At 41.5% G+C, this 25,972-nt stretch overlaps 1 protein-coding gene across 1 annotated transcript; it reads right to left on the bottom strand.

The window, feature by feature from the left end:
• Positions 1–2,657: 2,657 nt before the first annotated feature.
• On the bottom strand, positions 2,658–24,850 carry Dnaja2 (DnaJ heat shock protein family (Hsp40) member A2). Its single transcript, XM_042667364.1, has 9 exons — positions 24,655–24,850; positions 23,082–23,141; positions 22,237–22,460; positions 17,627–17,707; positions 17,228–17,361; positions 13,217–13,413; positions 5,711–5,855; positions 5,457–5,584; positions 2,658–4,354 (listed from the first exon to the last, which is right to left on the bottom strand). Exons 1-9 carry the CDS (start codon positions 24,730–24,732, stop codon positions 4,163–4,165), a joined length of 1,239 nt encoding a protein of 412 aa, XP_042523298.1. The 5' UTR covers positions 24,733–24,850; the 3' UTR covers positions 2,658–4,162.
• Positions 24,851–25,972: the final 1,122 nt, after the last annotated feature.

Genomic DNA, 25,972 nt, shown 5'->3' with positions numbered 1-25,972 from the left:
AGTGCTAGCCTTGAACAAAAGAGCTCAGACAAAGCCCAGGCCCTGAGTTCAAGCTCCACAGCTGACCAAAAAACAATAAAACACAACTGGTTTCTTTTGTACCAATTCTATTTTGTTGGTTCTCCCTTTTGTATTTTTTGGGAGGGAAGAGTGTTTGTGTTTTGAGATAGGGTGCCCTAGAATCCCAGGCTAGCCTATCCACCTAAGTGCTGGTATTACAGGCATGCATCACCACACCTAGCTCTAATAAGCACGTTTCTGGACCCATGAATTAAGATCCTTTCAATGATATAATTTCTTGTGTGCCACACTGTCATTGTAATTGTTTTTGTAATCATTGGACTCATGTCTTAGATGTATACACTGATCAATGTCAAGAGAATGTTAATATCCCATGATAAACTCAAGCTTTAAAATGCCTTGATGTGTAATACTGGGCAAAGGCATTTAAATAATCTGCTAACCAAATAGTTTTATGAATCATATGCTGGGCAAATGTCACTTGCTTTTTACAATTTTTTATTGTTATTTTAAAGGTCATGCACAGAGGGGTTACTGTTATGTAAGTCATGTAAAGAGTACATTTCCTTTTTGGACAATGTCACCCTTTCCCTTTTTTTTTCCTTTTTGGTTTGGTCGTGGGGCCTGAACTCTGGGCCTTGGCGCTGTCCCTCAGATCTTCAGCTCAAGGCTAGTGCTCTACCACTTGAGCCACAGTGCCACTTCCAGCTTTTTTTTTTTTTCTGCTTATGTGGTGCTGAGGAATCGAACCCAGGGCCTCATGCATGCAAGGCAAGCACTCTACCACTGAGCCACCTTCCCAGCCCTTGTTTTTTCCTTTTGTGCTAGCACTGGGGCTTGAACTCAAAGCCTGGGTGCTGTCCATTAGCTTTTTTTTTGCTCACAGCTGGTACTCTTCTATTTAAGCAACAGCTCCACTTTGGACTTTATGGTTAATTGGAGGCTGAGTCTCTTAGACTTTTCCTCTCAAGCTGCCTTTAAATCCTGAATCCTCAAATCTCAGCTTCCTGAATAGCTAGGATTACACATTATAAGTTACTGGTGCCTGGCATTAGTTTGATTGTAAAGTAGTAAGAGGGTTTCTAGGAATGATAGCAGGGCCAGCCACTGGTACACTGCTTGCCCATTACACATTGAAACCTCCTTTGCAGCCTCAGTTATGACAAGCTATGAGCAATAGTTGTCTCTTTTGATAGGAAGAGGAAAAGCATTCGAAGCATATACACTTGTAGTGCAACTGTCGGCATTTCTACACCCCTGGGACTCACAGGGTAGATTGAATATCGCATGTTATCCTTGTAGTGAGATTCACTGACGTCCTAGGGCCTAATGAGTTTCAGCTATTAAAGACATGTTCTTGAACTAATTTTATGAGAAAATGGAATGTTACCATGTCATCATGTCATGCCACTCAATCCAGAAAACACTTCAAGAACCCAGGACCTGAGAAAGCTGGGATCAGCAATACTCTATTCCTCCAGAGACCACAGTTGAGTGTTCCTGATGAGCTGTGGACTCAAAGACTTTGGATTCTGTGCTAGAACATACTCTTGGAGACTCCAATTCAGCTGCAATCAATTGTCCATAGGGAAAACTTAACTCCCAAGGACATCAGATTGTAGTATGGACAGCTGGTACCGGGCTCTTTCACCAAAGGAGTCTACACAGGCGTTTTCATTAAGTTTTGTGTTCTCTTATACTTTACTTTCATAGAGTTGATCCCACTCAGTTTTCTATCCATAAGAATGCCTTAAGCTAGGTGCTAGTGGCTCATCTTGTAATCCTGGTTACTTAGGAGGCAAAGGTCTGAAGGATTGTCCTAGCCAGACCAGGCAGAAGTCTGCAAGACTCCATATTCAAAATAACCAGCAAAAAGATAGGCTGGAGGTATGGCTCAGGTGGTAGAGTACTGGATGAGGAAGTCAGCAAAGCAAGTATAAAAGCATGAACCTACATCCCAGTACTGGCAAAATGTAACAGTAATACCTTAATAATCATGGTTTTTTTGGCAAGCCAAACACTTAATATTGTCCAAAAGTGTTGGACATTCATCTTAAAATACCTTTTGGAGCTGAGCTTAGTGGTTCATGTGTATAGTCCCAGCTCTCTCTATATATATATATATTCTGGAAGCTGAGACAAATCACTTGCGATCAGCCTTAAGATCTCAAATATACTTTTTTTTGTCAGTTGTAGGGCTTGAACTCACAAATTACTTTTAAAAAAAGAAAAGTAACACTGGTTCCCTAGTCCTCATACACTAACAGAGGTATACTGTTTTCCTAGAGTTCCTTTTCAGGGATTTAGATCATCAGACTTAATTCCAAAAATGATCAGGCATTGGACTCAACAACTGTTCATTGCTTAGATTTTATCTTGTGTCACTGAAATGTGATGTATACTTTCTACAAAGTTGTTTTATGTTTAAGTTATACCGCAATAGTTTAAAAAATGGCTATATACACTTACTTTTTTGACAGGTGCACAACAGATAAATTGAGGCAAGTAAATGCAACTAATAGGGTCTCCCTTTCTTCCAAACATATTTTTTTGCTAAGGTTACAACAAAGAACTTGGGTAGTTAAAAAGAAAAAAAAACACAAAACCTGAGAACTGAAAGAAACACTTCACTGAACAACTGTTTCATAAACCTTTATTGGAAAGGCTACAGTTTATATTGCCACTGCATTGCTTACTGCTTAAAGTGCTGTGGGGAGATAACCTTGGATACAAAAGTATTATGCTGTTCACTCTTGCCCAGGCTTGTTGCAGAAGTTTTTGTACAATGGAGGTAGAGTGGATAAGGGCAATAATTTAAACCTCACAGGTCTTGATTAAGTCAGTACATCTTCTGTTAATTAGGTTCTAACAGACTTAGAAATTAACAGTAATGTATTGAGGCTCAGAGATGGCATAAGTTTTAAAACTAGTTTTCAGTTTTCCACATTTGTGCCTTTACACATGTAAAGGGTATCTTATGCCCCTTTTCCCTCAAGTAATATGTTCTAAAATGATCTACTTCAGGAATAAAAAGGTAGTAAGATGGAAGGATGAGGAACAACCTTTCATAGTTTTACCTGATTTATTCCTCATACCAGCCTGAGCCTATTCTATAAAACATTATTTTTTTTAAAAATCAAAATGTCCCCCCCAACTTTAAATATTCAATTTAATGGAGACAGAGCTTTTTAAACTTAACATTTAATGAAAACAGCATGTTGACAGGTTCTATGCAAACATGGTTCTACTACTGATTTGCTTTATTTTTAAAAAGAGGCATATGAGAGATGCAGACCTGGGCTAGCCCCAAAGTTCTGAATCATAACTTAAGATGATATCCTTGACCCTATCAAGCATCAACTGAAGTCAATAAAGCCTGTTTCTAGCATCTTTTAAAACCTACAAAATGGGCAGGTGCCTGAACATAAGCTTCAGGTCAATGGGTTTCTTAAGGGCTGTTTAATAACAGAACTAAAGATACATTCTTCAGTTTAATGATACATTCTACACTTCAAAATATTCTTCCTTCTAGAAATGTGACACAGAATAATTTACACCAACTGCTTTTTATTATTTACTGAAACCTTTCACAAGATGGTTAAAAAAAATTTACAACCACCACTAATGTAATTTCTCCCATTGTTCCCAGTCAGCTCCAAACCCATTGTGTGCAAGGCCCATTTTTTCCATGCATCTAAATGATAGACACAGGCTATGAAATTCTTTATTCTATTTGTAGCAGCTTATGCAGGTGCAGCCAAACACAAAGCTTCAGGACGAATTGTACAAACTTTACAATGTGGGATTTGAATTTAAAGTATGAAACATAAAATCTACACAAAACTGGTAAAAATCAAGCATAGATACCAGGACTGAAACTTATAACCCATGTGTGAAAGGGAGTCTTGTTTCCTTTCAAGTGCTTTATTCTGCTACAGAACAGTCGAAATGAAGATGTAAAGCTTTGTGGTTAGTTTAAATTATACACTCTGTAGATACTATACCAATTTAAAAGTTACACATAGACCAACAGATGTCCATCAGTTCATCTGGATTGATCAGACACTCCAATAGCTGGATTACTGAGAACAAATCAGGCAAATGTGGAAAGAAAATCCACCTGTGCAAATGTTTGCAGAGTTTACTGATGGGCACACTGCACTCCAGGTCCATGATGGCTGCTGCTTTCTTCATCAGAGCTATCATTATAGGCTTCACGGCGCTGACCACTTCCTGAGCCTCGAGTGCTATCAAATTCCTGAAGCTCTACTTCCTCTGTTTCTCCAATTACATTAGGAACTTCTGGCCTAGATGGCAGAAGATCTTCTAATTCCTTCACAGAAACAGACAAAATGACAGTTAGCTACAGCATTATCATCCACTTCCCTTTTGATACAATCCAGGTAGGTTTGAGAACCCACACAAAAAAGTGACTGGTCCTTGCACTTCTAGTCAGAAATCACAAACTGATCACCCATAGGCCAAACCTGCCTATCTTTTTAGGAAAGAAAGAAAGGAAAGAAAGAAGGAAAGAAAGAGACAGAGAAAGAAAGAAAGAGAAAGAGAGAGAGAAACAAAGAAAGAAACAAAGGGAGAAGGGGAGGGAGGGAGGGAGGGAGGGAAGGAGGGAGGGAGGGAGGGAAGGAGGGAAAACCTGGAAATTTTCACTGCAGACCTGCCCTCCTGAATCTTTAATACAGAGTATTGGGGGGGGGGGGCGGGTTTCTTCCCTTTTAAGTAAGGGACTTGCTCTCCAGGGATTCCCAAGAATCCCAACGACCACTTACAATTTCTTTGGTTTAGCCCCATGAACATTACATTAGCAGTCTGCATTTTCATAATAACGAGGCAAATCCATCAGTTAATACAAATGTTTTAAAAGTACCTGGGTGCCTGTGGTTTATATCTGTAATCTTAGCTACTGAAGGATTAGAATCCAAGCTAGCCTGGGCAGAAAAGCTGTGAGACTCTATCTCCAATTAATTAGCAAAATACAGACCTAAGGCATGGCTCAAGTGGCAGAGTGTTAGCTGTGACTGAATAAGCACCCAAGCACGAAACTCTTGAGTTCAAGTGAAGAACTAGTACCCACAGACACACAAAAAGGTAAAATTCAGTTCCTGGTTGCCTACACATATAATCTCAGAATTTGGGAGGTCCAGCAGGAGGATTTTCAATTCAAGACTATCCTAGACTAGAAATCCAGTCTGTCTCAAAAAACTAAAAACTCAAATTATGGGATCTAATCTTAGCACTTAAACTAAATGGAAGATATTGAAGAAACAATACACTTTAATGAAGAGGTTCAAGTTGCTTAGCACTTGAATCTAAATCCAACGCCAGCCTGGGCTAAATAGGAAGACACTGTCTCAAACAAGAACACAAATGTTCTAGTTGCTGAAACTGAAAACAAAACAAAACAAAAAACTACTTACAGAAAGCTTGTCTGGGTTGATCCAGTTGTTTTCAGGAAACTGCACATCAAATTTTATGTAAAGATCACCTTTTTCAAAGGGATTACGATACTGAGGCATTCCTTCACCTCGAACTACACGAACACATCCTATGAAAAGGAAAAAGGTAAAAATCTCACCCAAGAAATGAGTTCAATAATATTCCTCTGAAAGGAATATAAAACCTAAAAGTTATAGTATAGAGAATCCTATACCAAACAAAAGTTAAGACTTACCTGGTTCAATTACTTTGCCGGGGGGGTATCTCACCACAATCTGACGTGCATCAAGGTGCTTAAATGTGAACTGAAAGCCACATAAAGCTTCAACAAGTCCTATCTTATATGTCATGTGCAAGTCATTCCCATCTCTCTGGAACACCTAAGACAAAATACACAAACTTACTTTCAAGAAATTATCCTGCTGTACATCTTTCAGTCAATTTCAAAATCTTAATTCTACCATTCAACACCAAGGACAAGTGTCTCTATCCTAAATTTTCTAAATCAGTATTAGGAAGCAGAATGATATAAGCTTCTATGAAGGTGGCTCTGGAATTTAAAAAACACTAGGAAGAGAACAAAGCTGAGGCACCAAAAACTAACAACAGGTTTACTTTGCAATATTGGCCCATTTTCTAATTATGTCCCTGGGCTGAAAAACCTATGGCCTATATAGAAAACCAAATAGGTCAAGCTGGAGTATTACCAGACACGATCCTAACAAAGGATGTTCAATACTAAAAAGCTCAGCCAAACTGAGAACTAGTGGCTCAAGCCTATAAATCCTAGCTTCTCAAGAGGTTGAGATCTGAGGGTCATAGAAAAGTCCAAGAAAATCTGGTCAACCACTACTAAATATCCCCATGCTGCTGATCACATGTATGGTGTATAACGTGAACACCATTATATGTTATAGACTGTGATAGACAATTTGCTCCAGGAAAGTTAGAATGAACTTGTGACTTTAAATGAGCATCATTATCCCACAATACTGTGAAATTCGGGAAACTATGTAATCACTTAATCACAATCAAAAAAAAAAAAAGAACCTCGGGGAAGGTAGGGAGGGAAGGGATGGTAGGAGGAAAACAATGGAGGGGGTAACAATGTTCAAGAGGAAGTGTACTCATTACCTCACTCATGTAACTGTAACCCTCTATACAGTATCTTTACAATAAAATAAAAAAAAGTCCAAGAGAACCTTAACTTAATTAACCACTAATAGCCAGAAACACAGCTGTGAGCAGAAAAAACTAAGGGATAGTGCCCAAGGCCCTGAGTTCAAGTCCCACTACTAACACACACACCAAGTTCAGTTATAACCAGGTGCCGGTAGCCTATATCTACATAGGATTACCTAATCAATCCTAGCTACTTCAAGAGGCTGGAATCTGAGGGTCTTGGTTCAAAAGCCAATGTCTAACTAATTACCAAAGACTGGAAGTGGAACTGTGGCTCAAGTAGAGAGTGCTAGTCTTGAGCAAAAGAAGCTCAGAAACAGTAACCAGGCCCTGAGTTCAAGCCTAAGGACCAGCACCCAAAAAACAAAACTGTGGTGGAAGGTCACATAGTATGTTCTGTATGTGTATGTATGTGAACTGACTAGGGCTTAAACTCAGCGTATGGGAACTTCCTTTAGCTTTTTCACTCAAGGCTGACATATTACCACTTGAGCCACAGCTCTCTAACCAAAATGGTGGTTTAGAGTTTCATGGACTTTCCTGCTCCAACTGGCTTTGAATTAAAATCCTTAGAGCTCAGCCTAAGAGCCACTAGCGCCCAGCAAGGTCACCTGGGTTTTCAATGTAAGTATCTGCTACTACTTAGTATACTTACTACATAAGTGACCCAGCAGAATTCTTATCCCCTTATCTTTTTTGTTGCCAGTTCTGAGGCTTAAACTCAGTGCCTGGGCACTGTTCCTGTATGTAAGCCACAACTCTACTTCTAGCTGTTTGGTGGTTAGTTGGAGATAAAAGCTTCATGGACTTTCCTGTCCAGGCTGGCTTTGAACTGAGATCCTGAGTAGCTAGCATTACAGGAGTGAAACACCAATGCCAAGATTCATCTTTTTTTTTTTCTTTTTTTCGTGCTGGTCCTGGTACTTGAATTTAGGGCCTGGGAGCTGTCCTATTTTTCTGTTTTGCTTAACACTTGTGCTCTACCACTTGAGCCACAGCTCCACTTCGAGTTTTTTCTTTTGGGGGGGGGGGGGATATGCTTAATTGGAGATAAGGAGTCTCATGGACTTTCCTCAGATGTCAACCTCCTGCATAGTTACTATTACAAGCATGATAAGCCACTGGTGCCCAGCTTCATCTTGCTTAAGGACAAAGAGGCCTATAGGCCAGATGTCTCAATGCAGGTGAAACCTGTTGGATCTAGGACCGATGCCAAAGTGACTGCCAGAAAATTCTGTAACACCTCATTATAATCCCCACAGCATGCTAAAGGACACATTACTCCCCAGTGCCACGACAGTTGACAAATTGCTATGCTACAACTAGAACCACAGAATTGAAAAGGAGGCACCAGAATTACCAGAAAGTCACTACCCATACACAAAAGACATGCATATTCCTCCTCTTTAGTAACCTATTCTTATTTCCCAAAACCCAAAAGTTGAGAACATGTCTACTTCACTGCTCAATTTAAGTCAGGTTACGGATTCCACAATTCCCAGACAGAAAAATAACCAGGTGTGGGGGCAGGAAACTGGTTAACATTGGTTCTAAAGAAGAATCTTGGGCCAGGCACATCTCCACTGTGGGAGTAGGCTGGCCTGGCAAAGAAGGTTAGACACTACCTGAAAAAAGTCAAAAGGCTAAGGCAAGGCTCAATTGGTATAGCATGTGCCTAGCAAACACAAGATGACCCTTAGAGCCAGGCACTGGTGGCTCACACCTGTAATCCTAGATAATGTGAAGGCTGATATTTGAAGATCCTGGTTGAAAGCCAGCCTGGGTAGGAAAGTTCATGAGACACTATCCTCAGTTAACCCCCAGAGTACCAGATGTGGAGCTATAGCTCAAAGTGGTAGAGTACTAGCCTTAAACCAAAGAGTTTAGGGACAGCATCCCTGCCTGGAGTTCAAGCCCCATTGCCAACAAAAAAAGGGGCAGGGAGGGAGGCTCTCAGTTCTATACCCCAGTAACACCAAAACCAACCAAACAAACAAACCAAAAAAAAACCCAGAATCAACAAAGCCACAAAAAAAAGCAGTCTTGGCTGGTTTGTTAGAACCTGAAAAATATACTTCCCCCCTAAATTAACCTATGGTATAAACAAAAGTATAATCATAAGCAATGATTCTCGTGTAGTCATGGGTAATAGCTTGAATAGCAAGTACATACTCTTGGCCCCTATTCCACGTTCTGCCAGAAACAATGGAGGTGGAGCCTAGCAAACTAGTTTTAAAAAGACCTCCAGGGGAACTGCAATACTAAGGTTTGAGAATCAATAAATGTATGCTATCTATGTACATTCCTCACAATGAAATCAGTAAGTCTTAAGGAAAACTTCAATGCTGTTAAGTTGTAATATAATAAATGCTAATATACAGCAAAATGCTAACAATATTCCAAGAATCATCATTCACCAGTCTTTGGTTGAAGCTGTATGTAGTGAGTGGCAGGAAGGAATACCATATAGGAGAGTTTGAAGTGATTTCAGTTAAAAGTATCTGGGTAATCTGTATTTTGGTTGAGGTAGGAAGATTTGACAAGTTGATGCTAAAAATTCAAATAGAGAAAATAACTTAAAATGCTAGTGTGTTTCTTAATCTATCCCCATGTTATCATGGGTTCAATTCCTTTAGCAGTGTTGGGACTGGGGGATGGGTGGGAGGGGAGGGGAGGATGGCTTAGCCAAAAACCAAAGTTTTTCTTGAACAAAACAAGTAGTTCCATGTTCTAGTCTGAACTATTCTAGTTTTCTGTACATAACTCATTATTTTCAGAGGTATGTTGTTAGCTTAAAAAAAGATTAATTAAAAACTTGGAAAAAATTATATTAAGTGAAGTAAGCCAGGCCCAAAGAAACATAGGTCCCATGGTTTCCCTTATTTGCAATATTTAGTATATGTATGAGTCAAGCGGAAAAGGTCAGATAATGTGATGTCAGGAAAATGAACCCTTAGATATGTATTTTAATGTTTTTTTCTTTCATGCATGTGTTTCTAACGCATTTATAAGATTATCTCTTGGTTGCTTTGTATGTCCCTCCCCCACAGTATAACCCCTGCTTTCACTATATTTGATGTCAGTATAACTTGTGGAGGAGATGGGGAAAAACCAGTTGTTTAAGGATACAGGTGGACCTGTTGCAACAATGAGAAGTACAAGTTGTCATGTAAAAAAAAAAAAAAAAAAAAAAAAAAAAAAGATTAGACTTTGCCAGAGAACCACACAGACATCCAGGTACAGAGAACAAAGAAAGGTTTATTGTAGGGAAAGGGGGCTGGCAAGACTCCTCACAAGGGAGAAGTGAGAAGAAGCACTAGCTATTGTCTGGGATGACCTATATAATCTAGGGGATTTAGGAGGGGCTAGGAGCAGAGACCCTAGTGTGGACATGTGGGCCAGGGGCTTCATCATGGCAGACTAGTAGATAAGGGGTCCTGTAACTGCCCAGACCTGAAGGTCACTCTAAGGGGCTCTTGTTGCCTTATATGATGGTAGCTGCTCCAGAGAAGTGCCATCCCAAGGTAAAGGGGGCTAGAAGTTTATTATTTACTGCCATTACTACATGGGACTGGTGTTGTCTAGGAAGGGGGCATGCTAAGCTATGGAGAAAGGAAGGAGTGGACTAAACTATGGGAAGGGACTCATTTCGCTAACATGTTAACTAAAATACTTAAATCTCATCTTTGCCTCAGATTTAACTTTACTAGTCATAATGAAACCAGAAAAAACTACAATTTCTTTTCTAACCTTTACCATCTTTTACTTTCTACCCCAGTCAATTAGCTACATTCTGATGTTGGTTAGCAATTTCGTGCAATTTTACTGATCCCAACTATTTAAAGTAACTTCCAAATGCCTCCTGCTTTGATGAGAGTAAATTCATTCATTCATGGTCTCATGTAATTTTCCAATACTCCTGCTGAAACAGATAGACTATCTCCAGTAAGCAAAAGCCCAGAGACACCAAAGGTGGTAAATGGAAGAACTTAAATCTTTTGCCTGTAAATCCTAATTACATGTTAAGGACAAGTTAGGGCAGAAAAAGGTTTCACCATCAGTTAACATTCCCGACTGAAAAAAAAAAATCCAAGAAAAAGTGCTCTTTCTTAGCTTCCTCATGATTCTCAAGCTGCTGCACTGTTAATAAAACTACTCTGGTGTTGTCTGTACCATTATCTATACCCAAGCTGATGAAAAAATTCAATTTTTGGCCAGGCCCTGATGGCTTATGCCTGTAATCCTAGCTGCTTAGGAGGCTGAGATCTAAGCATCACAGTTCAAAGCCAGTCTGGGAAGGAAAGTCTGAATCTGAAAGACTTTTTAACTCCAATTAACCAGCTAAAAGCAGCAAGTGAAGCTCAAATGGTAGAACACTAACCCTGATCAAAAAAGTTCAGGGACACCACCCAGGTCCTGAGTTAAAGCCCCAGGTCTGACACCAGAATGTTAAAAAAAATAAAAACTAAAGTTTTGGCTGTTTTTCTACCTCTCATGTTTTGTATGGTTGTATGGTGTAATGCACAAAATAAAAGAGGCTCATATCTATAATCCTAGCTACTTGGGAGGTGAAGACCGAGAGACTCAAGATGAGAGCCAACCAGGCAAAAAGTTACTAAAATCTTCCAACAAATAACTGGGTATAGTGCTACATACCTGTCATCTCAGTTATATAGGAAGCATAAATAGAAGGATCTCAGCTCATGATAGTACAAGACAAGAATATTAAGACTTTACCTCAAAACTAAATCAAAAGAAAAGCAGGTGGTGTTGGCTGCTCATCCAGTAACTGTAAAGCCAAGGTTAATGCCCATTACCACTCCCTCAAAAAAGAGTGTATGGGGGGAGGGGGGGAGCGGTGGCAGGCAAATCTTTCAATTGTACGATCCTGAGTCAGAATTCTAAAGCATAAAATGTGACTAGTGTACTGAATCCTGACTAGTCACAATCTTGTGAGTTAATACAATCAAATTTTCATAATCTGCCCCACAATATGCTCTGTCTTGAAGGGATTTAAACTTTCTTTTCTTTCCTTTTTTGTGGGGTGGGTGGTACAGATCCTAAGCTTGAGCTCAGGTCCCTGAACATTGAATAGTCACAATCTTGTGAGTGAATGCAATCACTTTCTCATAATCTGCTCCACAATATGCTCTGTCTTGAGGGATTTAAACTTTCTTTTCTTTTCTTTCCTTTTTTTGGGGGGTGGGGGTGGTACAGATCCTAAGCTTGAACTCAGGTCCTGGGCCTTATCCCTGAGCTTTTTGTTCAAGGCTAGAACACTACTACTTGAGCTACAGCTTTTTAGGTAGTTAGCTGGAAATAAGAGACTCACAGATCTTCCCTGCCCATGTTGGCTTCTAACTGAGATTCCCAGATCTCAGCCTCCAAACTAGCTGGGATTATAGGAGTAAGTCACCAATGCCCAGCTTTTATGATCTTTAAAATTAAATGCATCAAATTGGGAAAAAATTTTAAAAGGTTAACCATCTTTTAAATTTATTTTCAAAATGTAAACGCAGGCCAGGTGTGGAGGTCCATGTCTGTAATCCCTGCTATTTGTGAAGCAGAGCAAGGAGGACTGAGATTCTCTATTTGTAAAACAAGTGAAAGAATAAAAAGACAAAAACAAGCCAACTACCTGTGGCTCACTATAATCCTACCTACTTAGAAGGCTGAGATCTGAGGATCACAGTCCAAAGCCAGGCTGGATAGCAAAGTTCATGAACCTTATATCTCAAATTAATTACCAAAAAGCAAGAAGAAGCTGTGGTTTAGGTAGTAGAGCACTGGCCTTGAGCACAAACCTCTGGGAGAGTGCCCAGGCTGAGAACTCAAGCCCCAGGACCGGCACAAAATAAATTAAAGGAAATTAAAAATACCGGTATGGGTTTGGAGGCAAAATGTTTGTTCAACCCCAGCACCTGTCTACCAAGTAAAATGCAAATTTTCAGAGGAACTCTTCTTTTTGTTTTTGGTTGATACAGGGTTTTAACCAGGGTATTGTGCTTACTAGGCAAACACTCTGTCATTGTGCCACTCCTCCAGTTGGTCTTACACCAACTTGTGTTGGTCTTACACAAGTCAGTTCTTGTGTTAAGCTGTGCTGAGTGAAGTGAATCTTAAGTCCTTAAGAAGTTCATTTATACTCAGTGTTATTCCAGGGTACCCAAATAGATCTATTCCATAAAAGCAAGTCCAAATTCAGATTAAAATAAAATGCAACTGGGGGTGTGGCACAAGTGGCAGAGTGCCTGCCTATCAAGCAAAAAAGCCCTGAGTTCAAACCGTAGTCCCATCAGGAAAAAAAAAATTACCAGGTACAGATGGCTCACACCTGTAATTCTAGCTACTCAGGAGGCTAAGATCTGAAGATTGCAGTTCAAAGCCAGCTTGGAGCAGAAAAGTCCATGAGTCTTATCTCCAATTAACCACCAGAAATCCAGAAGTGGCTCCAAGTGGTAGAGTGCTAGCTTTGAACAAAAGAGCTCAGGGACAGCAGCAGGCCCTGAGTTCAACCCACACAATAGACTAAATAAATAAATAAAAGAAACGAAGTTACCTCATGTTCTTTCTCTTGTAGCAAAAGAACAATGTCTCCTGGTTCCACTCCTGGGGCCTGATCTGCTTCCCCAGTGAAGGTAATCCTTTGTCCATGTTTCATGCCTTTGTCTACATGGACTTCAAGAATCTTGACTTCTTTAATCACCTTCTTCCCTTCACATTTTTTACAGCGGTCCTTTTCATTAATTACCTCTCCTGCAAAGATAAGAGCATTATACATAAACTTCCAGCAAAAGTACTGTGTTTCACTCTTTAAGTATGTCTTGATAATGTCCTTATCTTGTTAAATACATTTCCTAGAGGATCCAGCCACACACTATTTCTGAGTACTATGCTTTTCAACACATTCTTTCTTCGAATCTTATTCTGAAAGTTAAAAACAAAGCCTAAAACGACCAAACATTTGTGAAGTCAAATGCTAGAGCTTCTACAACCACTTCTTCAGAAAAAGTTTACTTTCAGTTCTAATTCTAAATATTCTTTGTGGCTCATTACTAAACTGTATAGTTGTTAGTAAGGTTTATTTCAGATTAAAGACTGCTTACTACATTTTTCTTTTTTCTTCAATGGATCAGAGGATAAAACCTAAGGTTTTGAGTATGCAAAGCACACACTCCACTACTATGTTCTACCTCCCAACTCTGGATCTTACTTTTTTTGGTGCCAGTCCTGGGGCTTACACTCAGGGCCTGAGCTTTCTTGCTAGCATTCTACCACTTGAGCTACAGCTCCACTTTGGGCTGTTTTGGTGCTTAACTCAAGGGAAGAATCTCACAAACTTTCTTGCCCAAACTGGCTTCAAATTCCTATCTTCAGATCTCAGCCTTCCAAGTAGCTAAGATTACAAGTGTGAGCTACTAGTGCTTGGCTCTGGCTCTTCCTTTTATTTACTTATACTGCCACTAAGAATTTCTCAGAGATGTCTGAGTTTAACTGGTACTATCTCTACTTCAGGACAACATAGCCTTTTCTCTATGTTCTTCTGAATCATTATAATATGAAGCAAAACTGAAATTGTACATAGTGTAAGGTGGAAAATCAGCACGGTTTCCTAATGCATGATTTAATAGAAATACTAAAGACTAAAATTTAAGTCAGTTGGGCTTCCAACTCTTAAAACTCTTGCCTCGTAAAATATCTAGCTTCAGAAAATGAGGCTGGAAATGTGGCTCTGCAGTGTGAGAGATAATGAAAATTAAAAATTGAATCCCTGAGATGAACCAGCCACTTCTCTTCTTTTTCTGTAGTGCTGAAGATCCAACTCAGGTTCTTGAGTATTCTGTTCAAGTGCTCTACCAAAGTTATATATATACCCCAACTCCTCTTCAAGCCACATTTCAAGTTCTCCAAGTGACTAGTGGCCATTGCACAGAGCAATTGCAGATAAACAATTCCATTATCACATAAAAAAATTCTACCAGGGCTGGGGTATGTAGGCAGGGGTACAGGGCTTGTCCAGCATGTAACAATCCTTAGGTTAGGTTCCTTCCTAACACTTGTCAAACAACAACAAATAAGAAAACCCACAAAACACACAAGAAAAACCTGGTGGATAATAGTGTTCCAGAAATATTCCACAGGCCAAATTGGGAAATACATTTATTTTGATAAAGCTATATTTTAAAACATAGCGGGCAGCTCATCTTAAAAAAAAATGAGTGTTGGGCTGGGAAGGTGGCTCAGTGGTAGAGTAGGCATACCTTGCATGCCTGAGGCCCTGGGTTTGATTCCTCAGCACCACATAAGAAAAAAGCCAGGAGTGGCGCTGTGGCTCAAGTGGTAGAGCCCTAGCCTTGAGCTGAAGAGCTGAGGGACAGTGCCCAGGCCCAGAGTTCAGGCCCCACAACCGGACCCAAAAAAAAAAAAAATGAGTGTTAAATATATTTGAAACAAGAAAATGTTAAGTAACTTTTTTTTTTTTTTGGTTCCGGTTGAGGGGCCTGAACTCAGGGCCTGGGCACTGTCCCTCAGCTCTTCAGCTCAAGGCTAGCGCTCTATCACTTGAGCCACAGCGCCACTTCCGGCTTTATTTCCTTTTTGCTTATGTGGTGCTGAGGAATCAAACCCAGGGCCTCATATATATGAGGCAAGTGCTGTACCACTGAGCCACCTTCCCAGCCCCTGTTAAGTAACTTTTTATGTATAGTTAAACTAAAGCTGTACTTCAGTGGGATTTACAAGTTTTTGTTTTTTTGTTTTTCATCACTGAAAAGATTTTTCTTATCACTGAATTGTATTTGGCAATTACTGCGAGCTGCCTGAAGACAGGGCCGTGATACTGTGTTTGGAGCCACCGAAGGGTTGTGTGCATGTGTGTGCGTGTGTGTATGTCTATCTGTCTGTCTTTCTGGAAATCCTATAATGAGGTACCTTATTTCGTCGATTAATTAGGGTGCTGGATGGTAGAGAATTTTGTCAGTCAACTATGTATACACAGTAAATACTGTTTCTTAGGCAAAGGTAACTTTTTTATATTGTTGTAAAATTCCATTATATTCCATTGCCAAAGAAACGTTAAGAACTTTGTATAGCTGTATAAAAAGCAACTAATTTTTTAAAGAGTATTTTAAAGTCAGCAAAAAATATAAATAAAATAAAATAAAACAGCCATACACTTTTGTTTACATACTGTCTTATGGAGAGCAGAGGTAAGTAGATGGGACACAAACTACTTGGCCCAGTAAGTCTAAAACATTTACTTCTGTGAGAACAGCTTAATTCTAGTATCTAATCCCAAAAGCTAACCATGTTTACACTAATTAGAATAGCTAAACACTATTAGTATCTCATTAGTTATCAAATACAATCTTTTAAAAGACACAAGGGCTGGGTGCTAGTGGCTCATGCCTATAATCCTAGCTATGCAGGATGCTGAGATCTGAGGATCACAGTTCAAAGCCAGCACAGGCAAGAAAAGTTGTAAGAATCTCATCTCTAATTAACCACCAGAACACCAAAAGTGGAGCTGTGGCTCTTGCCTTGAGCAAAAGAGCTCAGGGACCATACCCAAGCTCTGAGTTCAAGCCTCACAATTGCCAAAAAAAAAGATAATAAAGACTCTTATCTCCAATTAACCAGCAAAAAAGCTAGAGCTGTGGCACATGGCAAAGTGCTAGCCTTGAGTGAAAAAGGGACAGGGCCCCGGCCATGAGTTCTAGCCCCAGAATAAGCACAAACAAAAAAAAAAACAAATAACAAAGGATGGATAACCATCTCATCCATCTCCTTGAAATTAACTTGACTAAAAACTCATGCAGGAATAGGGATTCAGATAAGAGATACAGTGCATGCTGAGCGTGAGCCAGGCACTGAGTTCAATCCCCAACACTAGCCAAATGAGGTAATCAGCCCAAGATATGCCCAAAAACAAATTTAAAAGATTTAAAAATATATATAATAAAATATATTCAAATATTACTTGCAGGGAAATGAACGGAATTGGAGGTGTAATATTGAGCAAGGTAAGTCAAACTCAAAAAAGAAGATATTGCTGGGCACCAGTGGCTCCCATCTATAATCCAAGCTACTCAGGAGGCTGAGATCTGAGGACTGTGGTCCAAAGCCAGCCCAGACATGAGAATCTCTCATCTCTAATTCATCAGCAAAAAAGCTAGAACTGCAGGTGTGATTCAAATGGTAGAGCATCAGCCATAACAGAGTTGTATGAAAGCTGGAGGTCCTGAGTTCAAGCCTAATACCAGCACAAGGGAAGGAAGGAGGAAACGAAGGCAACAAGAGAGATGAGATTGGAATATATTGTGTATCTGACAAGAAATGTTACAATGAAATCTATTGTATAGCTAAAATAATTAAAGACACAACTTTTCACTATATACAACATAACTTACTGTTTAACTGTATACACTAGACCTATACATAGAATATTCTTATACTTTTAGAATCCCATTGAATATAAATGACGAATATAAATACAATTAGCAAAAGGAAGATTGTACTCTTTCTAGCTTTTGCATTCCTAACCCATTCCAATATAAAACCACAGACATACCTTCTCCATTACAATCAGAGCACACAGACTGCATCTGTTGTACCATTCCTGGAGCCAACTGTCGGATCATGATGCGCACACCTCGACCCCGACAAGCACTACACTTCTGAACAGCTCCAGACTTCCCACCTTGACTAAAGCAAGCAATTTTATAAATCATATTTTTGCCCACAAACAATTCCAACCAGTCTTTACAAAGAAAATTGTGCATTTCACTTTCATGTTCAATTTTAACAAAGAAAATTGTGCATTTCACTTTCATTTTCAATCATCTAATTTTTAAATTAACACTGGAATCAAAAAGTGTTGTTGTGTAGTGAGTTTTAAATTATGAAAATGTTTACCAGATATAGATTTTCAATACCCCATTCATAAAGAACAAACAAAATGCACACTTACCCACTGCATGCACTACAGAGTACATTCTTGCTAAGTTGTAGTTTGGTTGTCTTGCCATTATACAGATCTTCTAAAGATACTCTAAGAAGGAAAAAAATCATGTTCAAACTAATTTTGCCCACCAATTTCTTAATATATAGTAAAATCAGCTGATACATCAAATTCCACTGTAGCTTTTTTTTGGGGGGGGGGGGGGGGGTCCAGTCATGGGGCCTGAACTCTGGGCCTGGGCACTCTCCCTCAGCTCTTCAACTCAAGGCTAGCCTTCTACCACTTGAGCCACAGTGCCACTTCTGGCTTTTTTCTTTTTTCTTATGTGGTGCTGAGGAATCGAACCCTGGGCCTCATGCATGCAAGGCAAGCGCTCTACCACTGAGCCACCTTCCCAGCCCTCCACTGTAACTTTTTAAAAGAAGTAATTCAGGAAGACTTGCATTAAACCAATTCAACTGACCAAGGTCTTATATCTGTAACTCAGAATTTAAGAACAATTCTATGACCATGGACAACATGTATTATGCTCAAAAACAATGTACAACACATCTGTTGTGACATAATTTTTGAAAGAGCTGATAACTATACAGCATCTTTTTCTGTTGTTGGTGGTGGTGGTGGTGATGGTGGTGGTCCTGGGGCCTGAACTCTGGGCCTGGGCGCTGTCCCTCAGCTCTTCAGCTCAAGGCAAATGCTCTACCACTTGAGTCACAGCGCCACTTCAGGCTTTTTCTGCTTATGTTGTGCTGAGGAATTGAACCCAGGGCCTCATGCATGCGAGGCAAGCACTCTACCACGGAGCCACCTTCCCAGCCCCCAACATCACTTTTTCTAACCTCAGGCAACAACCTAACTAACTCCTATCGCAATCTAATTCTTTTTTTTTTTTTTGTGTGTCGGTCGTGGGGCTTGAACTCTGGGCCTGGGCACTGTCCCTCAGCTCTTCAGCTCAAGGCGAGAGCTCTACCACTTGAGCCACAGTGTCACTTCTGGTTTTCTGGTGGTTTATTGGAGATAGGAGTCTCACGGTCTCTCCTGCCAGGGCTGGCTTTGAACTGCAATCCTCAGATCTCAGCCTCCTGAGTAGCAAGGATTACAGGCGTGAGCCACCAGCGCCCGTCTCCCAATCTAATTCTAATCACAATTATTATCCCCACTTTATACAATTAAACTGAGGCACTAACATATTAATTTGTCCAAGATCCTTTAAGCATGACTTAAAATCAGCTCTACTGCAAGATAATTAGAAAGGCTGAAAGTACAACTTAATATTATGCCCCCCCCCCCCCAAAAAAAAAGTTGCCTCAGCTACAATGTGACAGAAAGAAAATGTTTCTAGGTGCTGGGAAGGTGGCTCAGTGGTAGAGTGCATGTCTCCTATGCGTGAGGCCCTGGGTTTGATTCCTCAGCACCACATAAGCAGAAAACAGCTGGAAGTGGTACTGTGGCTCAAGTGATAAGGTGCTAGCCTTGAGCTGAAGAGCTGAGGGACAGCACCCAGGCCCAGAGTTCAGCCCCCACGACTGACAAAGAAAGAAAGGAAGGAAAGAAAGAAAGGAAAGGAAGGAAGGAAGAAAGGAAGGAAGGAAGGAAGGAAGGAAGGAAGGAAGGAAGGAAGGAAGAAAAAGGAAGGAAGGAAGGAAGGAAGGAAAAAAGAAAGAGAGAGAGGGGGGAGGAAGGGAGGGAGGAAAAGAGTTGAGACTTTCCAAGTTTTAGATTTGAAGAACTCTCTGAAATATAACCAACACTATGCTTGAGCAACTTTTTTAAACTAAATTTTCGAAGGGGCCAATGACCCCAAAGGTTGCATAAAAAGGAATTTCATTTTCCAAAGTATCAAGTTAAATACACTTGATGTACATTTTTGTACATGAATTGTATAAAGTAGTAAACCTCAAACTTATTTTTATTCATATGTCAATTACAGGGACAACTTCCAAACTAATTTTAAAAAAAAATCTAAAACTCTGCCAGTGTTGGTGGTTTATGCCTGTAATCCTAGCTACTCAGGAGGCTGAGATCTGAGGATAGTGATTCAAAGCCAGCATGCAGAGGAAATTCTGAGTTCAAGCCTCGGTACTGACACATGTGTGCATGTGTGCGCGCACGCGCGCGCGCACACACACACACACCTAGTGACCTTTTACTGCAGTTAATTTTGTTTCAACTGGCACTCTTCAATATACAATCCCTTTACAAGACATACGTTAATCAGACCCCAAATACTGATGTATGCCTGATAATCTGTTAAAGAGACAAAAGTATAAAGATGTCAAGTGCCAGTGGCTCACACCCATAATCCTAGTTACTTAGGAGCTGAGATCTGAGAATCATTGTTTGAAGCTGCCTGGGCAGGAAAGTTCATGTGACTCTCATCTCCAATTAACCACCAAAAAGCCAGAAGTGAGCTGTAGTTAAAGTGTTAGATCACTAGCTTTGAAGCTCAGGATCAGCACTCAAGCCTTGAGTTCAAGCTCCAGGACCAGCAGACAGACACACACACACAAACATTACTACCGCCCTCCAAGTCAGTAAGGATTAGTATCAATCAAGATGCAGTATATTTATAAACTGATTTGTTGACTAGTATATAACTACTTAAACAAACACTGCCAAGACCTTATTGATGATTTACACAGCAGTACTTCATAAAATGAAATAGTATGAAGCCACCCCCAAGAGAATGTTCATAACAGAAAGACAATTTTAATTCATGCAAAAAAACATTTTTACTGTATACTATGAAATCTTTAAAAATAGAACATATATATTGCTCTTGAAATGGCATTCAAATAATGCTTCTGAGGGCTTTTTTTAAAAATAAGAACTGCAACAAGACTACAATTTGAATTATACATGGAACTTTTTTCTTTCATTTTTTTTTTTGTCGATTATGGGGCTTGAACTCGGCATGGGCACTGTCCTTCAGCTCAAGGCTAGAGCTCTACCACTTAAGCAATAGCGCCACTTCCAGTTTTCTGGTGGTTTACTGAGTAAGTCTTATGGACTTTCCTGCCCAGGCTTGCTTTGAACCACAATCCTCAGATCTCAGCCTCCTGAGTAGCTAGGATAACAGGAGTGAGCCACCAGTACACTGCTTCACAAATTTTTTTTTTATGCCAGTCCTGGGCCTTGAACTGACGAGCCAGGCACCAGTGGCTCATACCTGTAATCCTGAGATATCTTAGGATCATAATCTAAAGCCATCCTGAGGATAGTCCATGAGACTCTTCTCTCCAATTAACAAACAGAAAATCATAAGTGGAGCTGTGTGGGGTCAATGTGGTAGAGCACTCTCCTTGAGCAAAAAGCTCAGGGACAGTGTCCAGGTCCTGGGTTGAAACCTCACAACAGTTACATGATTTTCCTCAACCGCAAGTAGCTAGGATTGTATGTGCAAGCCACCAGCACCCAGCACATACAGACTTTTTAAAAAATTAATGAATTTTTGTGTGCCAGTCTTAGGGCTTGAACTCACAGTCTAGGCACTGTTCCTAAGTTTTTTGTTAAAGAGTAGCACTCTCACACTTGAGCCACAGCTCCACTCTCAGCTTTTTGAGTAGTTTATTGAAGGTGTGATTCTCAAGGACTTTCCTGCCTGAACAGGCTTCAAACTGCTATATTCAAATCTCAGCCTCCTGAGGTGCAACCTACTGCACTCCACATGAAATTTTTTTTAAAGAAATGAAATATTTTAATCACTTGAGCTAAATTCAGTCTCTCATATTTGCTAGTAAAACCATTATTAATCTGTCAAAAACTATCAGTTAAAAAAGATTTCTCAAATTTTGCAAAGTGTAATTGCTATTTTCATATTATAGAGAGCTGTGAGCTGATTCCTAGATCAAGGTCAACACCATTCTTATGCTGGCAGGTTAATGCCAGGCTGAAAGCCAGTAAGCTCCACGGAAACCATTTTAAGAGTTTTTACACTGAAGACTAAGCAGTAAATGACTTTAGCATGTACTCATACTAGGCAATCACTAACTTTGTTTGTAAATAAAAAGTAACTTGGGGAGAGGTAAGAGAGGATGACAGAGTAGGTGAATTTGACTAGGGAGGTTGTATGCATTTTTGGAAATGTTCCAATGAAAGCCCTTTTATACAACTAATGTAGGTGCATATAAAACAAACCAAAGTGGGGCTGGGAAGGTGGCTCAGTGGTAGAGCTCTTGCCTTGCATGCATGAGGCCCTGGGTTCGATTCCTCAGCACCACATAAGCAAAAAGAAAAAATCCAGAAGTGGTGCTGTGGCTCAAGTGGTAGAGCACTAGCCTTGAGCTGAAGAGCTGAGGGACAGCACCCAGGCCCAGAGTTCAGGCCCCATGACCAGACCCCCCCCCCAAAAAAAAAAACAGCTACTAAAAAAAAATAAAACAAACCAAAGCGACCTCAGTAGCCTAAGAGACCAACTTCCTATTCAGTAAATAGCGATTTTTTATGACCTGAAGCAAAATACAAACATGCAATTACAAAATTTACAATAAAATTGTGTATAATGAAAACAGGAAGATTTATTCCCCCCCCCAGAACATTCTGTGACAATTTTCCTGAGTATTACCATTTGAAAAAGGAACTTAATATTTTTTATAAACACACACAAAAAAGGTATTTACTTCAGTGGATGCATCATGTCCTCTCCTCTTCTTCTGCCATTTCGACTTCTACTCTGATTGCCCATGAAGCCAAACAATCCTCCACCAAAAATGTGAGAGAAAATATCATCCATGCCACCACCTCCGCCACTACCTTCCCGAAGACCTTGTTCTCCATATCTGTCATACAACTCTCGCTTCTCTGGATTAGATAATACTTCATAAGCAAAGCTTATTTCTTTAAACTATAAAGAAAAAGTAAAAAATGAAAACAATTGGATTTTCAAGTAGAAGACCACTTAATAAACGCTTCAAATTACCTTTGCTTTGATTTTGGTCCTAGTTACTAAATATGAGTGCTCAAAATGTTAATATTTCTATTACAAAACTAAAATGTTCTTTTAGTTTCACTGGAGCTTAAACTCAGGGCTCTGCACTTGCTAGGCAAATGCTTTATCACATAAGCCAAAACTAAAATGTGTGTGTGTGGGGGGGGGGGGGAAGGTGGAAGGTGGCTGTGGGGGCCCCAGGGCTTGAAGCTTGAATTCAATTCAGTGCCTAGAGGCTGTCCCTGAGCTTTTTTGCTCAAGGCTAGAGCTCTACCACTTGAACCATGGCTCCACTTTTGGCTTTTATAGTTGTTAACTGGAGGTAACAGTCTCATGAACTTCCTTGCCCCGTTGGCTTTAAACACCAATCCTTAGATCTTAAAGCTCTCTATTAGCTAGGATTACAGGCCTGACCTAAAATATTCTTAACATGAAAATCTGACTGTGGGCATAGATGGGTTTTTCCTAAATTACTTTTTTCAAGGGAAATTTAGTTTATACCTAAAACCCCAGGAATGAAAGTTTCAAATAACTTACTTTGTCTCCAGCATTTGGATTCTTATCAGGATGGTATTCTTTGGCTAACTTTCTGTATGCCTTTAAAAAAAGATTTTAAAGAAGAGTTATAACAAACATCAGTTTAAAGCCGTGATGACTAATATACAATATTCTGAGAAGTAATGTCCCAAAGTTAAAATATTCCAAAAGTATCAGCTATTTATCCAGATCATTTGACATTTTCCATGCTAATGTTTTTTACTTGCTCATGTGTTATAACAAAGAATAATAGTCACAGCTGAAAATAGATGATACTCAATTAAGATCCAGACACAAGCAATATAACAATATTATAAAAAAAAATCCAAAATACTGAAACATAATTTTCACTAGTGTCAAATGCCTTTTATTGCCAGGAAGCAACCAGACGAAGACCAAAACTCCAGCAAACAGAGATAAATTATGAAGCCTTACAGACACCAAATCATTAATATGAACTAAGCTAAAAATCACACGACCCATGATGGCTCCTGTCTTCCCTCTTAACTGTAAAGTCAGGGATAAGCTGAATGGTCCTAGGTAGTAATGGTGTTATCGGCACACGGTGGAATTAACTGGGGCGAATAGTAACCTGGGTGGCAGTGCTCTCAACCAGGTGGTCTGAACATACAGCATTTAAGTGTTGACATACATATACATACATACACACACACAAAACTCATGAATTATGTAATCCAGACGAGCATTTCCGGTAGAGTAACAGGAAGTCCATTTTACTTTTGACACAGTGCGTAAGGAGCATTCTCATTTTTCCCAGCTCAGAAATCCTTATCTGCAATGCTAGGATCGTGGAGATGCTTACATGGAGATGACTTAAATGTCTCAAGCGCTTTGAAATCCTAAGATCAAAGACTGTACCACCTCAAAGGATGACAATTGGGCCGTTTATTGTGAGCCTACACTCAGGTGTTGGCCGGGACCCACGACGTATTCCTGGAGCCGGCACCCAACATTTAGATCACCTGCCCACAGAACAATGCATCCAAACAGACCCACACTTCCTCCGGCTCCCGGGTGAGGGCGGAGGGAGGAGCTCCGGAGACCCGCCGCTCCCCGGAAACAAACCCCATCGGCCCGCAGGCGCCGAAGGAGCGCCCCCGGCCTTCCCGCCGCGCCGCCCCGTGGCGCCCGAGAGCCGGCACCGAAGTCCGCGGCGTGAAGTCGAGCAGCGCCAGGCACCTCGGTCTAACCTGTTTTTCCGGGGTAGTGACCTCGGCACGGGGAGGGGAGGACCGAGCGAGTGGCCGCGGCCAGGGGCCGTCCGGCTCCGGCGCTCGCTGGGCCAAGGAGGAAGGAAAGGGCTCCGCCGTGGGAGCAAAGGGCTGTATTAGAGGCATCGGCGGGCGGGCGGGGCCGGCAGCCCAAGGTCAGCCGAGGCCGGACGGCAGGCTCGGGCGCTGCTGGCCCCTCCGCCGCCGCGGCCGCCACCCGGCGTCCTGTGCTCGCCGCGGCCGGCGCCGGCTCGCGGGCCGCCTCACAGCGCGGCCTGGAGGTCCCGGTCGCGCAGGCCCCGCGCCCCGCACACCCTGCCGGGTCGACCCCCACCCAATACCTTCTTCAGCTCGTTCTCGCTGGCGCCAGGAGGGACTCCCAGGATGTCGTACAGCTTCGTGTCAGCCACGTTAGCCATGGCGACCAGCCGGGCAGCGCTCGGAAAGGAAAGCGGCGGAGCGGAGCCGGGCCCACACAAGCGGCGTCGGCGGCAGCGCAGGCCGAGGGAGACAGCGAGGGGGGGAGAAGGTGGGGCCGAACTTTGACCTGACGCACGACGCGCCGTGACGTCGCCGCGCAGAGCTCGCCCTGTCGCTCGGGCGCAGCGGTTGGGTCCTGAGGCGGTCGGCTGGGATGCTCGCTTCTCCTGGGTATCTGGCCCGGGAGGCGGGACTGAGGATTATGGGGAGGAACGCTGCCCTGCGCTCTTCCGGAACCGGCGGGCCCGGTGCGTGCGAGGTCGCCGCGGGCACTGAGGAAGTGCGGAGGCCGGCGGCTGCCTCCTCAGTTACCCGCGAGCCCGGGGGTTACTTTCGCGGAGGCTCTGCGCTTCACAGCACCTGGGCGCCGGCCGACCTCAGGGTCGGGTTCCGCCGGAAACGAGCGCGCGTGGGCTACGCGGGTACTTGTTCCCTTGAGAATCCCCCAACACCCCCAAAGTAGTGCATTACACCCCTGGACATAATTAACCACGTTATACCCGCGTATTGCACCCCTTTAGCCCCCTTCACGCCTCTGGTGTTTGAGAGGATTTACTAAGACAAATAAGACATTTAATAAAATTCACGTGTGTGCGCGCGTCGGTACTGGAGTGGGGCTTGAACTGAGGACCTTGGCGCTGTCGCTTAGTTTCTTTTGCTCAAGGCTGGCGCTCGAGTCTCACCTCTACTTACAGCTTTTTGCTGGCTAATTGGAGGTGGACGTGTCTGTTCTCCCTAGCTTCGAACTTGGATCATCAGATCTCAACCTTTTTAGTAGGATTATAGCTGCCTAGCTCCAACCATTTCTTAAACTAGTTACTAGCCCATTCTTAGGTTTCCCCAGGGTCTTGCCTTTTACTGTTGGTTCGTGGCATTCAGATTCAAACCAAGGTCAGCCCATTTCACCTGGATCAAGTATCAACATACCTTTTAAAATTAGACCAGAGGTCTAGATGGCATGAGGCACCTGGAGGTGGTAATTTAGCCCAGAAAATGCGTACTGTGTGTTTATCACGTGCTAGGATGTACCCTTGCCTTCAAACCTGGCACCACTTACAGAAATACAACATTTTCTGATCTATTGGAACCTGAGACTTCAGCATAAGCTTGACACTCAGGATAATCTTTCTTCCTTCACATTCTCTCTGGCCTAGTTGTGGAGAGCTTCAGTGCCAAGTC

The sequence above is a fragment of the Dipodomys spectabilis genome, unplaced genomic scaffold, assembly GCF_019054845.1.
Source record: "Dipodomys spectabilis isolate Male_0828 unplaced genomic scaffold, ASM1905484v1 ptg000394l, whole genome shotgun sequence".
NCBI lineage: Eukaryota > Metazoa > Chordata > Mammalia > Rodentia > Heteromyidae > Dipodomys > Dipodomys spectabilis.
Note: the sequence above shows the minus strand (reverse complement) of the source record. Positions and strands in the feature narration are given on the sequence as shown.